The sequence below is a fragment of the Enhydra lutris genome, unplaced genomic scaffold (assembly GCF_002288905.1).
Source record: "Enhydra lutris kenyoni isolate GAN:26980312 unplaced genomic scaffold, ASM228890v2 scaffoldscaffold90, whole genome shotgun sequence".
NCBI lineage: Eukaryota > Metazoa > Chordata > Mammalia > Carnivora > Mustelidae > Enhydra > Enhydra lutris.
Genome location: NW_019154174.1, coordinates 6,042,098 through 6,059,244, shown reverse-complemented (window position 1 = coordinate 6,059,244; position 17,147 = coordinate 6,042,098). Strand labels below are relative to the sequence as shown.

At 46.1% G+C, this 17,147-nt stretch overlaps 1 protein-coding gene and 1 non-coding gene across 2 annotated transcripts; one reads left to right on the top strand and one right to left on the bottom strand.

Annotated features, from left to right (window-relative positions):
• Positions 1-587: 587 nt before the first annotated feature.
• LOC111162220 (zinc finger protein 689) lies at positions 588-4,526 on the top strand. Its single transcript, XM_022526466.1, has 3 exons — positions 588-1,042; positions 1,286-1,399; positions 2,934-4,526. The coding sequence occupies exons 1-3, from the start codon at positions 838-840 to the stop codon at positions 4,115-4,117; spliced, it is 1,503 nt and encodes a 500-aa protein (XP_022382174.1). The 5' UTR covers positions 588-837; the 3' UTR covers positions 4,118-4,526.
• Positions 4,527-11,221: 6,695 nt separating this feature from the next.
• On the bottom strand, positions 11,222-11,294 carry TRNAK-CUU. The gene has a single exon. It is a non-coding gene; the product is annotated as a tRNA-Lys (tRNA).
• Positions 11,295-17,147: the final 5,853 nt, after the last annotated feature.

The window sequence follows — 17,147 nt, the reverse complement described above, 5'->3', positions numbered from 1 at the left end:
AGTATCCCTCTGAGATTTTTCTTATCAGTAGAACCGGATGATGACCATAACTTAACACAGTGGTAGCAAAGGAAAAAAAAAAAAAAAAAAGACGAAATGTGTAACAGGGGAACAGTGCCTGTGCGCGGGAAACGCCAACGTTAATTTCCCTCCCAAAAGGGCAACAAGGAAATTGTCCAATTCTCAGAAAGCCACCCGGGGTAATCTCAGCCCCGGGTTGGCTGGAGTGGCTCCGTCACTCAAATCATTCCGTCCCTCAGCGGGGCAGCGCCTGCCAGAGAATGGGGGCCTGTCACTGACGCCGGGCGAGCTCCCCGCTGCCCGCCTCGGATCTGGCTGCAGGCACCGGCGCGGAAGGTCGGCTTCCTGCCCTTACGCTTCCGTTGGCTTCGTTCAAACAGGCCGCTTTCGCCATCAGCCAATCAGAACGCTCGATCTTCGGTCGCCGCCCAATGAGCGCGCGGAATGGGGGAAAAAAGGGCTTGAAGCCCAATCGCAGCGCCATCACACTTGAGGGCAAAGAGGTTAGGAAGCCGGCATGGCGCTCCGGTCAATAAAATCGATAGCTGGAAGCCGCCTGTGTTCCAGGCTAAGGCGGTGCGGTAGCAGCGCCGCCATCTTCCCCGAAGGCATCTTCCGGTGCCTTTTCCCCAAGTTCGGGCAGGAGTTGCCTGAATAACAGCAAAAGATTTCCGTTAGCCCAGCAGGGCGGCCGATTCCGATTCCCTCAGGGCCTCCCCAGGCACACTCAGCCCGGGTGCGGCGGGGGCTCCCAAATCCCGGGGTCTGCCAGGGGTCCGGGCCGGGGAAGGCCGTGGCGCCGGCTTCTGGGGTCCAATGGCGCCACCTTCGGCTCCGCTCTCCGCGCGGGGACCAGGAGAGCCCGTTCCCGGCCGGAGAAGGGGAAGGAGGCCGAGGGCGGTGAAGTTCGCAGACGTGGCCGTGTACTTCTCCCCGGAGGAGTGGGGCTGTCTGCGGCCCGCGCAGAGGGCCCTGTACCGGGACGTGATGCGGGAGACCTACGGCCACCTGAGCGCGCTCGGTGAGGCCCGGCCCAGTTCGCTTCCGCGGGGCCCAAAGGGTTGGAGGAGCTTAGGTCGGGCGGTGGGTGAAGGCGTGGGGGTGGGGGGCGCTGACGGCAGGGAGTTCAGAGTGTCCAGGGATCTGGCCCGTGACCAGGTTGTGTCAGGGGAGGAGGACCGGGGCTTGGCAGGAGATGACACCGGGTAGATCTTTACCCAGTCTTATCTAGGAGCTGGACGTCTGACTGGTTCTCCTTCCCCAGGGTGCTCAGGTCCCAAACCAGCCCTCATCTCCTGGTTGGAACGAAATACCGATGATTGGGAACCGGCTGCCTTGGATCCGCAGGAGTGCCCAAGGGGGTTAACAGTCCAAAGAAGTGAGTGAAAAATGCCCGTGCAGGGCCTGCAGCCTCTAAACTTGTCTAGAATGTTAGTGGCCAGGGGTACCCATGCCACTGATTGTTTTCACAGCTTCAGGGTCTTGTCTCTCTGATGGTGTTGGGTGGGTCCCGCCATAGGGTGATTTACCTGTCAGTTTGCAAACTAAGGGTCCGCAGTTCTCTATTGCGTGAATGAATCCGTTAGCTTTTAAAAGGAGCTACCCTCTGGCCTCCTTCTCAGGATCCCTGAACCCAGTCTGCTCTGTACTGTGCTCTGAGACACAAGATACCTCCCTGAGTTTCTGGATTTTGGTTGAAGGGATCTCGTGGGCAACAGCGGTCTGGGAGTGCAGAGCCCTCTTTTCTGCCCTTTTGGCGGGGTGACTCCTAATCAGTGCAGGAATCTACGCTCTCCCGGGGATCAAGCAAGGCTCTCCTTAATGCCAGTCAGGGAGAAGGGCCCCGGATCCACCCGTGGGGCTGGATGTAAGCATCTGGACTGACATTTCTGTGCTAGATTCTCTGAGACCAGGACTCTCTTTCCAAGATAGTTCCTTACTAAGTGATACTTCCTTACTAAAATGATACTTCCTTACTAAAAACCTTTCCATTTTTCCACAGTATGTTGTCAAATGGTTGTCAGTTATCTGAGTCACTTGGGGAAAAAAAAAAAAAAAAAAAAAAAAAAAAAAAAAAAAAAGATTCCTAGGGGCGCCTGGGTGGCTCAGTCGGTTAAGCATTGGCCTTTGGCTCAGGTCACGATCCTGGAGTCCTGGGATCGAGCCCCACATCAGGGTTTCTGCTCGGTGGGAGCCTGCTTCTCCCTTTCCCTTTGCCTGCAGCTCCCTCTGCTTGTGCTCTCTCTCCCTCTCTGTCAAATAAATGAATAAAATCTTTTTTTAAAAAAATAGAGATTCCTGGACCCAGAACTATTGATTTACTCCGATGGACATCTAGGACTTTGTATTTCTCTTTTAACAGCCCCAGCAGATTGGCATGCATGTTTAAGTTTGAGAACCATTGCATAAAATAGAGTTCACGGTCCTGAATGGCAGTGGTTCTGAGGATGTAGTTCTCAGACCAGCTGCAGCATCACCGGGAAAAGAATCAGATACAAATTCTTGGGCCCCATCCCAGAGCTGCTGAACCCAAAATTGTTTCAATGAGCCATCCAAATGATTCTGATCACCATAAAATTTGAGAACCACTGGCTTAGAGGGCCTTATGACCTAGTCCCTGCCAGCCCGTACCTCATGTTCCCACTTCCTGCCTTATACTTACCGCTTCAAAAACTTAATTTCTCAAGCCTGCAGAACCTGCAAGAAACACTTCCCGACTTCTCCAGATGGAGCTGGGGACTCCTGGAATATCCTCCCCGTTTCTGTAGTGGTTGTGTCACAGTGGGATGTCTGTGGCACTAACACTCCCTGAAGACAGGTTGAGTGTCTTCGCCTTCTAACCTCTAACACTGCCATAGGCAAGGGCAGGGGCCCCGTATTTGTTAAATTAATGTCTCCCTGTGTGTCCGTAGAAACCAGAACCAGAAAGAAGAATGGAGAGAAGGAAGTGTTCCCACCTAAGGAGGCCCCCCGAAAGGGCAAGCGAGGCCGGCGGCCCAGCAAACCCCGACTAATCCCCAGGCAGACCTCTGGGGGCCCCATCTGCCCGGACTGTGGTTGCACCTTCCCTGACCGGCCGGCCCTGGAGAGCCACAAGTGTGCCCAGAATCTGAAAAAGCCTTACCCTTGCCCGGACTGCGGGCGCCGCTTCTCCTACCCCTCCCTGCTAGTCAGTCACCGGCGGGCACACTCTGGTGAGTGTCCCTACGTTTGTGACCAGTGTGGCAAGCGCTTCTCCCAGCGCAAGAACCTCTCACAGCACCAGGTCATCCACACGGGCGAGAAGCCCTACCACTGCCCTGACTGCGGCCGCTGCTTCCGGAGGAGCCGGTCCCTAGCCAATCACCGGACCACGCACACCGGCGAGAAACCCCACCAGTGCCCCAGCTGTGGCCGGCGCTTTGCCTACCCCTCCCTGCTGGCCATCCACCAGCGCACGCACACCGGCGAGAAGCCCTACACCTGCCTGGAATGCAGCCGCCGCTTCCGACAGCGCACCGCGCTCGTCATCCACCAGCGCATCCACACGGGCGAGAAGCCCTACCCGTGCCCGGACTGCGAGCGGCGCTTCTCCTCGTCCTCCCGCCTGGTCAGCCACCGGCGGGTGCACTCTGGCGAGCGCCCCTACGCCTGCGAGCACTGCGAGGCCCGCTTCTCCCAGCGCAGCACGCTGCTCCAGCACCAGCTCTTGCACACGGGGGAGAAGCCCTACCCCTGCCCGGACTGCGGCCGCGCCTTCCGGCGGAGCGGATCCCTGGCCATCCACCGCAGCACGCACACCGAGGAGAAGCTGCATGCCTGCGAGGACTGCGGCCGTCGCTTCGCCTACCCCTCACTCCTGGCCAGCCACCGGCGCGTGCACTCCGGAGAGCGGCCGTACGCGTGCGACCTGTGCTCCAAGCGTTTCGCCCAGTGGAGCCACCTGGCACAGCACCAGCTCCTGCACACGGGGGAGAAGCCCTTCCCCTGCCTCGAGTGCGGCCGTTGCTTCCGCCAGAGGTGGTCTCTGGCCGTCCACAAGTGTAGCCCCAGAGCCCCAAACTGCGGCCCCAGAGCTGCTGCAGGGGGGGCCGCCCAGAAGGGCAGTGCCCTTTAGTACAGGAAGGACAGTAGATTTTCATTTCATGGAGGGGCTCAGGGAAGGGAAGGTGAAGCCCCGGGTCATACAAGGCAGAGGCAGAAGGAACACCCAGGTCTCCTGCTATGGCGACCTGAACTTGAGTCTGTCTCACCACACTGACTGCCTTACCGGATGTGTCTAGAACAGTCCTGTTAGGAGAGCTTACATCACATGTTTTCCAGGCTACCCTAGCCCAAAAGAATTTCTGTGTGTGGATGTCAGGGCTTAAAGTTCTCCCATCCATTTTAGGGGCTGTTTGCTTTTCTAGTTCGTGCATACAGTTGGTGGGGGGCAGTATCTTGCCCTCCTTTGCCCCTTCCTCCATACCAGGTTTAAACAAACCTGGTTTAGCCCCCCTTTCTTCAACACTCCTGCCAAGTGGTTTCTTTTTCTTTCTTTCTTTTTTTTTTTTTAACCTTTGCATTAAAACCTCCCCTGACAGGGAGCTCACTACCTCACAAGGCAGGTAATTTCGTTTTGGGATAGCTCTGATCTTTAGAAGGCGGTTAAGTACCACCTTCTCCTTCCCTAGAAGCCTAGCCCAAAGTATGTAATACTTCATCTACATGACAGCATTTCAGATAACTTAACCACAACTGCTTTGCCCACGTTTTCAGGTTAAACAGCATGATTTGGTCAATTGACAGGGTTTCAATTCCCACACGTGATCTCTCTCCAAACAGGTGTTGGTTTTTCAGTGTCCCTTTTAAAGGGTCATCCAAAAATAAGCCAGCACCACAGTGTACAGTGCACACCTCCTTGGTCTCTACTTATTTTAACAGCTCTAGATTGCACTGAATTTGGGGGTGGTGACATTGGAGCAGGGCTTCATTGGGTTACGAAGACATAAATACCTAAGCTTTTTTTTTTTTTTTTTTAAACCACATACTGTGAAGCTAAGTCTTCTGCCCCCCTGTGTTTGGAAAATTGATTCAAGTTGGGTCTGGGACATAGATAAAGTGAGTTTTGGGAGAAGACTGATTTTAAGGAGAAGCAGGGGAGCTATGGTCTAGCAGCAAGAGGTAAAACTGGGACCAGCCTGCACTTCATCCAGGGGATTTGGATTAGTTTCAGGCAGCCAGTGGCTAGAAAATCCTTGAGAACTGGGTCTCACTCCTCCCTGATTCTCAACCGAATGAGACATCAGCACAGAACCTTCTGTGAGTCCTCAGTCAACATTTTTCATAAAGTGAGGTGAAGCCATTCAAGGAGGGCAGAAAGCCAAGTACTTGAATACAGGGCAGGAGGAGTCTACAGCCATCGAGTTGTGTTTATGCCTGCCTTCCTCACAGAAGCTCCCCAAAGCAGCAGCAGCAACGTGTCTTAATCTCTGATATGCCTCCCTGGCACTTGCCCCTGAGTAGATGCTCAATAAAGCTTTACCACATTAAAATGAACAAGGCCTACCACTTTGCCTTGGGTAGCTGCACCAAATTGGGATTTCCAAACATGACTTCTCTCCTATTCAACAGCTGGAGTGTGAGTCATGTTCCTACCCCTGTTGCTTGTTCCTTCAGCTCTCCTAATCTCAGCCCTAAAGTGGGAGAGCCGCTGGGGGACGCAGTGTTTGTAATTACCTCTGTTCTGGTATTTAGCAAGATGCATTGTAACTATTTGTCTGTTTCTCCTTGGATGAATGGATGAGCTGCCCCACGACAGGGGTCATACCAGATTGGGTCTCATTAAAATGTCAATAAATGATGTTCCTTGTGGAATCCCTGTTTATAAACTGTAAGTCTAGGTCCTTGACTGGGTAAAAATTTTTACTCTACAGAGACCTGCCCTGCCCTAACAGAGAGCTATTCAAACGTCTGCCTAGCTCTGTATTAGAGGTGGCTGTTCTACTCTTATCACCAGGCTGACCCAACCCTACCTAGGAATTTTGTAACTTTTCTCTGGGCCTGGACTGTGACTCATAAGGCTTGGAAGTCCAAGTTCCAGGGTGTGTGCGGTCAGTGGAGGGCCAAGATGAGTGACAATTTCCTAGGTTCCCTAAGGCACTTCAGTCCCAGCGTCCATTCCTGACCAGCTGTGATCCTGGCCCTGTTTTCAGTGGGAGATCCCAGTATCCTTCTAATTCATTCCCCTTCTGTTTCAGGTAGTTTGAGTTTCTGTTACTTGCAACCCAAAGAATGAATTAATCCACCCTCCCAATATTGATTTATCACCCATGAGCTGCAAAGAGGGGAAAATTGCAGTGCTACCTACAGGGGCCAGCACACCTTTCCTGATCTCCAATCTCAGTGAGCCTTCAGTATGACTTAAGTCTTCCCTACATCCTTAACCAGTGAATACCTTCTCTTTCACTAAGAAACCTAAGGTTTCAGATAGGAGCTCTTAACACTGCATTCCCCACTCTGACCAGTATTTTTACTTGGGCGCCACGCTCACCAACACAGCTGTGCTCATGATTTCCCCTACTGCCCTCTCAGGGACTTTGCTACAACTGTTATTCTTCCTCTCCTCTTAGTTTTATGGTTTCAGAGCCCCTCTCTTTTCTGGAACACACACATGCCAGTCTAAAATCTGTCTTTTAAGATTTTATTTTTTTAAAGATTTTATTTATTTGACAGAGAAAGAGAGATCAAAAGTAGACAGAGAGGGAAGCAGGCTCCCCGCCGAGCAGAGATCCTGATGCGGGGCTTGATCCCAGGACCCTGATATCACGACCCGAGCTGAAGGGAGAGGCTTAACCCTCTGAGCCACCCAGGCGCCCCTAAGATTTTATTTTTAAGTAATCCCTACACCCCACATGGGGCTTGAACTCACAGCCCCAACATCAAGAATCACATGGTTTACCGACTGAGGCCGCCAGGCACCCCTCAGCTAAATTTCTTGAAACGGTAGCCTGCATTCACTGTGTTCTTTGGCCTATTGCAAGTGTTATAGCCACCGGGTTGAGCATTTACCATGGGCCAGGTACTGTGTAAAGCACTTTACATACATTCCCATGTAATGTGTATGAGAACCACACAAAGTAATTGTGCTTCCATGTGTCTCTCGCACCGCCCCATATCTTACTGTTTTTGCCAAAAATGCAAGGCCTTGCCTTCAACAAATGGTCAGATGAGCGGATTCCAGACCTAGAGGCTCCTGAATGAGACATGCTGTATATGTTCCTTCTAGCCTTTTCCAAATGCACCTGCAGCCATGTCCCAGGGTGGCAGGGCACGGGAAAAGGGGAAGTAACTAGAGTTTTCAGGGCTTACTGGACGTTGGATCTAGACACATCCTAATTCTTGGAGATCCAAAACATCACTGTAGTTCACCAGGCTGTGGACTCATGAAGATCAGGAGTGTGCAGAAAAGGACTAACTCAGCAGGCCCAGGCTGCTCAAACCTGGCACATTCCAAAGAAAGCTCACCTTCAGGACTAGCACCTGGCTCCTTCCTGGGAGGTAAATTCTGAGCCCTTGTACTATTTTGCCTGATGAGGGTGTTCCTGTACACTGGAGGCCTCGAGTCATGCGGTACCAGTCTGACCAGATGAGTTTATCCTAACAATGTGGTTTATGATGAATGCCTGTCTTTGCTCTGGGAGACGGAGTCTGAGCAGCTGAGGTCAGTCATGTGAGTCTCCATGTCTGTGTAACTGACTCCCCAATAAAAACCCTAGACACCAAGGCTTGGGTGAGTTTCTCCGCTTGGCCACAGTTCACACATACTGTCACAAGTCGTTGGGAGAATAAAGGGCAACTCCATGGGACAAGGACACCTGCAAGTTTGTAAGTTCGTGTCTGGTTTCTCCTAGACTTTGCCCCATGCACCTTTATCCTTTGCTGATTTTAATCTGTATCCTTTTCCTTTAGTAAGCTATAACCTAGAGTATATGGGGGGAAAAAAAAAGACAAGGCCCTGACAACTCGTTTACTCTTCCCCAGCCATTTCTTCGGGTTGTGTTTGCATTAAGCAACCGTGAGGGAGAAGGAGTGTCTCTACGTGGGACAAAGAGCAGCTTGCTTACTACTTACCTAGCACCAGGTTCCTCAAGTTCATTGTTCCTCCCCCACAGTGCCACTCGCTGTGTGCCCGGCATGCATCGGGCCCCTCCATGTTGCCTGTGGGGCTTGGGAGGCAAAAGAGCCGATACATACATGATGCTCACTTGGCTTGTACCATGAATAAGGCCTTCTGTCCATGACATTGGCATCTCTTGTCTTCTGCCAGCATCCATGAAACAATAGGTAACCTTAAATTGCACACCTGACAGTAGGTATTATTTCCCTTTAATAGAGGAGGGAACTGAGGCTCACTGGTAATATTAAATAACTTGTCCAGGATCACGTATCTGGTAAACCTAAGAGCCAGGATTCCAAGCCAGGTCTGCCTCCAATGCTGGCTGCTCTACAAGGTACTACTCCACAGAAACTGTCCTTTAAGACACCTCAGGACTTAGTTAGCAAATCAGTAATTTAATTTTTATCTTATTTATCTTAGTTTTTCTACTGAAGTGCTCTCATAACTTGGCTTTCATGCTCCATTTTCTTCTAGTGTTCCTGGTGCCTCTTGTGGTTCCTTCTAGTGTGCACACGTAGGAATTCCTTCTCAGCATTTCTTGGCAAATGTATTCATTTTCCCAAGTTCCGAGAGCAATTGGTCAAGAAGCCAGGAAAATGCAAAAAAAAAAAAAAAAAAAGTATCATGATTGTCCTGCGAATTAAAGCTTAACAGCAAACACAGAGAAGGGGTGCCTAGGTGGCTCAGTCAGTTAAGCATCTGCCTTCAGCTTGGGTCATGGTCCCAGGGTCATGGGATTGAGCCCTGCATCCGGCTCGTTTCTTGGAGGAGAGCCTGCTTCTCCCACTCCCTCTCTCACTGTCAAATAAATAAATAAAATCTTTTAAAAAAACAAATAGGTTACTGGTTTAGGGGTCATCAAAAGCAAGACCAGGAAACACTCCTACAGAGTTGAAAGTGAAAGGCAACATACCTGTGAAAGGGACAGAAGCACCCAGAATAAAAGATGTCACCACAGGATCGGGTCATCTTACCTGTAGCTGTGGCCATGTGGCAAGTCTGCATTCCTGGGCCTGCCAGCTGCTATCCAGGAGTCAGTCTTACAAATAAAATATTCCATTCACAGCCTACTTTGTACAAATTTCCTACAAATGGTGTTTAAGAAGTGAATTTTGGAAGTAAAAAAAGTTGATCTCTTACATTGCTGTGGCAGTTCCAAAACTGCGGGGTTTTTTGTGGTAAAATATAAAATTTACTATGCAGTTCAGTGGCATTAAGTACATTCACAATGTTGTACAACCCGTCACTATGTCCAGAACTTTTTCATCAATTTCAATAGTTATTACCAAATTGCTTTCCAAGGAGGTGGTATGAATTTACACTCCCATCAGCAGTATGTGTGACTGCCTCCGCCTCCTGAGACACGGCGCATCGTTCATCCCCTCATTCAACAAATATCTTGGGCAACAGCCACAGGCCATGCAATGTTCTAGGAGATGGAAATACAACAGTGACAATATTGTCTTTGCCCTCATGGAGATTCCAGGCTAAAGAAAAAGATAAACCATATGAGGCAGTGCTCAGTGCAGGATGAGGGGATGAGTGACGAGGGGGACTATTTTGGGACAGGAGTGTCAGCAAACTTTTTCCCCCTGCCAACCCTCTTCAGCAAACCTTTCCCCGCAATCAGTAAACTTTTTGATCCTTCCTCCTCTGAAAGCTGAAAAATACCATCATGCAATTCTATGTTGCATTCCTGTTACAAGTGATTATATTTTCAAATGCTTTAAGATGTTGGATTTTCTTTTATGTGAATTGCCATTTATATTGTTTACCTATATTTCTGTTGTTAGCATTTGTAGTTCTTTAATAAGAAATGAGTCCTTTGGAATATAATTTGCAAATAAATTTCTCAATTTGTCATGGTATATTGACTTAATGATTTTTTGCTACGTATTCTTTCTTTATGCAGGTTTTCACTCCTTGTTCTTTGAAAGTTATACATTCTTTTGGAAGTTACTCATAAATTTCCAACACTTATTTAAGTCTAACATTTCTCATTATCTGTATGCCTCTTTTTATTTTTAGTATTTTTCTAGCAAAATGCCATAATTTTCATTATTCAGTGCTGCACGTTGTGCTTTGACTCCTATCATTTCCTCCAAGTTCATCCGGAAAGCGTGGCCATTTGGTGGGGGGACTGCACAAAATATGGAACACTTCACGAATTTGCGGGTCATCCGTAAGCAGCAGCCATGCTAATCTTCTCTGTATCATTCTGATTTTAGTATATGTGCTGCTGAAGCAAGCTCTGTAATATGCCTGCCTATTTTTAATTTTATTTTTTATTTTTTCTAGAGAGAGTGAGAAGTGGGGGAGGGGCAGAGGGGGAGAGAGAGAAAATCCCAAGCAGGCTCCACATTCAGCATGAGCCCCATGCAGGACTTGATCTCACCATCCCAAGATCCCGAGATCCTGACTTGAGCAAAAATGAAAAGTGGGTCACTTAACTGATTGAGCCACCCAGGTGCCCCTATTTTTAATCTAAAATGAAAAATACTGGGGCACCTGGGTGGCTCAGTCAGTTAAGCATCAGATACTAGGTACTCACCTTTCACTTTTATTGTACACAGTATAGTATTTTCACAGGGACTTGCTAAAGGATTTAAAAGGATTTGGCTTTTGAAGGAAAAAAAATCTAATGAACAAAATCTCCAAACTATAAGCAAAACATAAGAACCTTACAACATTTTCACTTAAGTCATTATACTCCCAGTTAGGTCACAGCGGACACTCCTGTGCAACTGAAGGATGGAAGGATTACATGACAGGAATTCATTAAATGAGAGAAAATGTCCTTCCAAGAAATAAACCCTTGTATTTATGATCAAGTGATTTTCTTTTCTTTCTTTTTTTTTTTTTCCTTTTAAGATTTTATTAGAGACAGAGAGAGCATGAATAGGGGGAGGAGCAGAAGGAGAGGGAGAAGCAGACTTCTCACTGAACAGGAAACTGGATGTGGGGCTGCTCCCAGGATCCTGGCATCATGACCTCAGCAGAAGGCAGACACTTGAGTGACTGAGCCACCCAGGCCCCCGCTTCTTTCTTTTCCCGTAGGCTCCATGCCCAATATGAGGCTTGAACTCATGACCCTCAGATCAAGAGTCCCATGCTCTACCAACTGAGCCAGCCAGGCACCCCTGTGATCAACTAATTTTCAACAAAATTGCCAAGACAATTCAAAAAGTGAAACGGTCTTTTCAACAAATGGTGTGGAGACTAGATATACACATACAAAAGAATGAAGCTGGATCCCTTCCTTCAACCATATATAAAAATTAATTTGGGGCACCTGGCTGGCTCTGTTGGTTAAGTGTCTGCCTTCGGCTCAGATCATGATCTCAGGGTCCTGGAATCAAACCCCACATCAGGCTCCCCACTCAGCAAGGAGTCTGCTCGTCCCTCTGCCCCTCCACCCACTTGTGCTCTCTCTCTCAAATAAATAAATAAAATCTTTAAAAAAAATTAACTCAATGTGGACAAACGATAGACCTAAACGTAAGAGCTAAAACTATAAAACTCTTAACAGTAAATGCAGATGTCAGTCTTTGTGACTTGGATCAGATAATGGTTTCTTAGCTTTGACAAAAAAAGCACAAATGATGAAAGATAAAAATAGATCCACTGATTTCATCAAAATTAAAACTTGTGCTTCAAAAGATATCCTGAAGAGAATTAAAAGACAGTCTACTGAATGGGAGAAAGTTCTTTCCAACAGATATATCTGAAAAGGGGTTTGAGTCTAGAATATATTTTAAAAACTCTTACACTGATACCAGAGCTAGACAAAGATATTATAAGAAAATTATAGACCACTATTCCATACAAAAATTGATAGAAAAATCCTCAAAAAAATACTAACAAACCAAAGCAGCATATTAGAAGGGTTGTACACTATGACCAATGGGATATATTCCTGGAATACAAGAAGGCTTCAACAGATGAAAGTCAGTCAATGTACTATGCCACAATAATAGGACAAGGGGAAAAAATGATCATCTCAACGCAGAAAAAGAATTTGACAAAACTAAACATGACAAAAACATGAAAAAAAAACCCAACTCTTGATACATTCGATATAGAAGAAAACTTCCTCAACATGATAAAGGCCACAGATGAACAACCCACACCTAACATCACACTCAATGGGGAAAGATGGAAAACTTTCCCCCTAGAATCAGGAACAAGACAAAGATGCCCCGGATTTTGTTCTTGTTTTTTTAAATATTTAATTTATTTTTTTAAAGTCAGCTCCTCACCCAAAGTGGGGCTCGAACCCATGACCCCAAGATCAAGAGTCATATACTCTATCGACTGAGCCAGCCAGGAGCCCCAAGGATGTCAACTTTTGCCACCTCTTTTCAATACTGTATCCTAAGTTCTAGCTAGAGCAGTGAGGCAATATAAAGAAACAGAAGGTATCCAAAGTGGAAAGGAAGAGGTAAAATGATCTCTATTCACAGATGACAGGATCTTATATCTAAAAACCCTAGAGAGGGGCGCCTGGGTGGCTCAGTGGGTTAAAAGCCTCTGCCTTCGGCTCAGGTCATGATCCCAGGGTCCTGGGATCGAGCCCCGCGTCGGGCTCTCTGCTCAGCAGGGAGCCTGCTTCCTCCTCTCTCTCTCTGCCTGCCTCTCTGCCTACTTGTGATCTCTGTCTGTCAAATAAATAAAATAAAAAATCTTCAAAAAAAAAAAAAATAAAAACCCTAGAGAGTCCACACACACGAACTGTCGGAGCTAAGAAATAAACTTAGCAAAGTGGCAAGATGCAAAACCAACACACAAAAATCAGTTGCATTTCTATAGATCAGCAATGAACAATCCAGAAGAGTAATTAGGAAAGTAATTCCATTTACCGTAGCATTAAACAGAATAAAATACTTAGGAATGAATTTTACTAAGGAGGCAAAAGACTTGTATACTGGAAACTACAACATACTGCTGAAAGAAATTAAAGACTTACATACATGGAAAGACACCTTGCGTTCATGGAATTAGAAGGCTTACTATTGTTAAGATGGCCACAATACTGAAAGAAATCTACAGATTCAATGTAACCAAATCAAAATCACAAAGGCGACAAAGTTTTGAAAGACGGGTGGCAGTTGCCAAATATTGTGAACGCACTAAATGCCACTTAATTGTACGTTTTTAAAAATGGTTATTCATGACTTGTCTGGACAATATCCAGCTTGCTTCTCTTTTCTTTTTCCCCATTTTATTTTGAAAGTTTTCAAATGTAAAGCTGAAGGAATTTCACAGTGACTACCCCCATACGCACCACCTCGTTCTAGCATTAACATTTTACTGTACTTACTTCATGGCATTAACTATCCACCTCTCTTCCAGTCCACTTTATTTTTTTGGATGCAATTCAAAGAAATTGTCAACATCAGTACACGTTACCCTGAACATTTCAGCATGCACATCATTAACTAGAGCTCAGTATTTGCTTTATGGGTTTTTTTTTTTTTTTTTTTTTAGTTAAATTGACATAGCAGGGCGCCTGGGTGCCTCAGTTGGTTAAGCGTCTGCCTTTGGCTCAGGTCATGATCCCAGGGGTCCTGGAATCAAGTTCTGGTTCAGGCTTTGTGCTCAGCTGTGAGTCTGCTTCTCCCTCTGCCTCTGAGTCCTCTTGTGCTCTTTCTTTCAAGTAAATAAATAAAAATCTTAAAAAAAAAAACTGCCATAGAAAAAGCAAACAAATTTCAAGTGTGTATCTGCTGAGTGTTGACAATGCTTACACCCAGAACCTTGATCAAGATATAGAACATTACCATCAACCTACAAAGTTCCCTTCCTGGTTAAACCCATCCGTATCTCGCCAGAGTAGTCCTACAGTGTGTATTCTCCTGTCCACGGCTTCTTTCATTCAGCATAATCTCTTTGAGTAATGCTTTTTGCAGACCTTCAGTTCTTGAATTCAGAGCTGGGAGAATGCTCCCACACCCGATACAGTGCTTGACAAAGCTCAGAAACAGCTCCTCAGTAATGTTACCTGGATTAGTTTCCAATTGCTACTATAAGAAATTACCAAACCAGGTGCTTTAAAATAACACAAACTTACTATCTTACAATTCTGTAGGTCAAAAGTCTGAAAATAGGTCTTACAGGACTAAAATCAAGGTGTTAGCAAGGTTGCATTTGGCCATCTCTAGAGGAGAATCCTTTCCTTGCCTTTTTCAGCCTCTAGAGGCTGCCCAAAGCCCTTGGTTTGTGTCCCCTTTCCAGAAATCCATCACTCCCACCTGTTTTGTTGTCACATCTTCTTCGGCTTTGATCTTCCTGCCTCCTCCCTCTCTTCTTTTGTTTATATAAATTAACTCAATGAAAAAAGTTCCTTCAGTCATCTGATGGCAGACTTCACTATCACAACAGAAGTGGGCTTGTAGGTCCAGAAACTACCATTTTCACGCAGGAACCACAACGCCAGATGATCATGGCTCATGTTTTCATCTTTGGTCTGCCACAGAAGGAGCGAAAGTGTACCTGGAGTGCTGGCTTCTTTCGATTTTTTTAAAAAAAGATTTTATTTATTTGAGAGAGTAAATGAGAGAGAGAAAAGAGAGAGAGCATGAGTGGGAGAAGGAGCAGAGGGAAAGGGAGAAGCAGACTTCCCGTGGAGCAGGGAGCCTGATGTGGGGCTCGATCCCAGGACTCTGGGACCATGACCTGAGCTGAAGGCAGATGCTTAACCGATTGAGTTACCCAAGAGCCCTTTATTTCGATTTTCTTCATCATTTTCTTGAGGGAGGCATCATAATGGGTCCTGCATTTAATGAAAGTTCTGACCTTCTTGGTACATTTTAGCCATGTTGCTGCAAACCAGCTCCAAGCCCAGAAGAGCCTCCTGTCTCCCTTTTATAAGGATCATTGTGATTACATTAGATCCACTGGGACAATTCAAGATAGTCTTCTCATCTGAAAATCTTTAGCTTGATCATATCTGCAAAGTTCTATTTGCCAATATAACATATTCACAGGTTTCAGGGATTAGAACATGGACATCTTTGGTGTCCCTTACTCGGTTTGCCAGGCCACCTGAATAAATAAAAGACGTTAAGCCATGCTTCTCAAAACGGAGCAGCTTGAAGATACAAAATAAATATCATATATCTTCTGGATATATCAGTGTTTCTTGTGGATCTGGGAGAAAATCTTTTTTTTTAAAGATTTAATTTATTTATTTATTTGACAGAGATCACAAGTAAGCAGAGAGGCAGGCAGAGAGAGAGGAAGGGAAGCAGGCTCCTTGCTGAGCAGAAAGCCCAATGCGGGGCTCGATCCCAGGACCCTGGGATCATGACCCGAGCCGAAGACAGAGGCTTTAACCCACTGAGCCACCCAGGCGCCCTAGGAGAAAATCTTAATTAATAAATGGCTTAAAACACTAGCCTTCCCTTAGAATCAGCAATTCTGCTTCTAGAATTTTATTGTACAGACATGCTCATATATGTGCCTAAAGAAATATATCTAAGGATGTGACTTACGTATTTTATGGTAGTAAGATGGGAAACCAACTAATAGCTCATCAATGGAAAATGAACGAAATAAACTGTTTTCATCCATACAGTGGAACACTAGGTATGCAGCCATTAAAAAAAGCGATCTATATGTGCTGAAATTAAACAATCTACAAGATGTATCAAGTGAGAAAAGAAAGCAAAGTGAACAGTGTGTTTATTATGCTACTTACAAAAAGAAAAAAAGTGTATGTTTTTACGTACCTAAATTATCTCCAGAAGGACACAAGAAGCTGGTAACAGAGGTCGCCTCTAGGAAGGGGAAGGAAGACTAGAGGGAGGAGACTTTTTTTTTAAGATTTTATTTATTTATTTGACAGACAGAGATCACAGGTAGGCAGAGGCAGGCAGAGAGAGATAGAGGGAGGCAGGCTCCCTGCTGAGCAGAGAGCCCAATTCAGGGCTCTATCCCAGCACCCTGGGATCATGACCTGAGCCGAAGGTTGAGGCTTTAACCCACAGAGCCACCCAGGCGCCCCAACTTTTTGTTTTTTTAATTGAAGCATAACACACATACGTAAGCGTGCAGGTCAATTCTCACAAATAGAACACATCTGTGTAACCAGTGCCTAGATCAAGAAACAGAATATTGGGGTGCCTGGGTGGCTCTGTTAGTTAAATGTCTGCCTTTGGCTCAGGTCATGATCCCAGGGTCCTGGGATTGAGCCCCGCATTGGGCTCTCTGCTCAGCAAGGAGCCTGCTTCTCACTCTCCCTCTGCATGCTGTTCCCTCTACTTTTGTTCTCTGTCAAATAAATAAAATCTTAAAAAAAAAAAAATTATCAGTACTTTACAAACAAAAAACTTGGATTAGCAATAACTTGGAGAGTTTTGCCAGATTTTATATTTTATATAAGTGGAATCGCATATTACATATCATTTTGTGTCTGGCTTCTTTTGCTCAACAGCGTGTCTGCAGGATTCATCCATACTATGCATGTAGTTCTAGATCACTCATTCTCATTTCTGAATAGTATTCTGTGAATAGCATTCCCATGAATATTCCACAATATTTTTATTCATTTTCCTACTGTTGTGGGTAGTTTCCTGATTTTGGCTACTGCAGCTAGTGTTGTTGTGACCGTTTGAGCACATATTTCAGTAAATATACCTATGCACTTCTGTTGGGTATACAGGGAGGAGTGGAATTGCTGGGTCATAGGTATGCATATATTCAGCTTTAGTAGATACTGCCAGTTTTCCAAAGTAGTTGTACCAACTTACACTCCCCCCATAGAGTAACAGCGTTCAACACTTGCAAATCTATGCATTCTATTGAATGTGGTTATATTATGAAATAGAATGCATGGCCACATAAACTGAAAAGCTGTACTATGTCTTCAAAGTGGTTTCACTGGAGGGATGGAGAGCTTTTGTGTTACAGCTCTAGAACTTTCCTTTGCTGCTCCTGTAAATATTGCTTAGATGGAAAAGTCTGGAAAACAGATTAAGAGATGATCTGA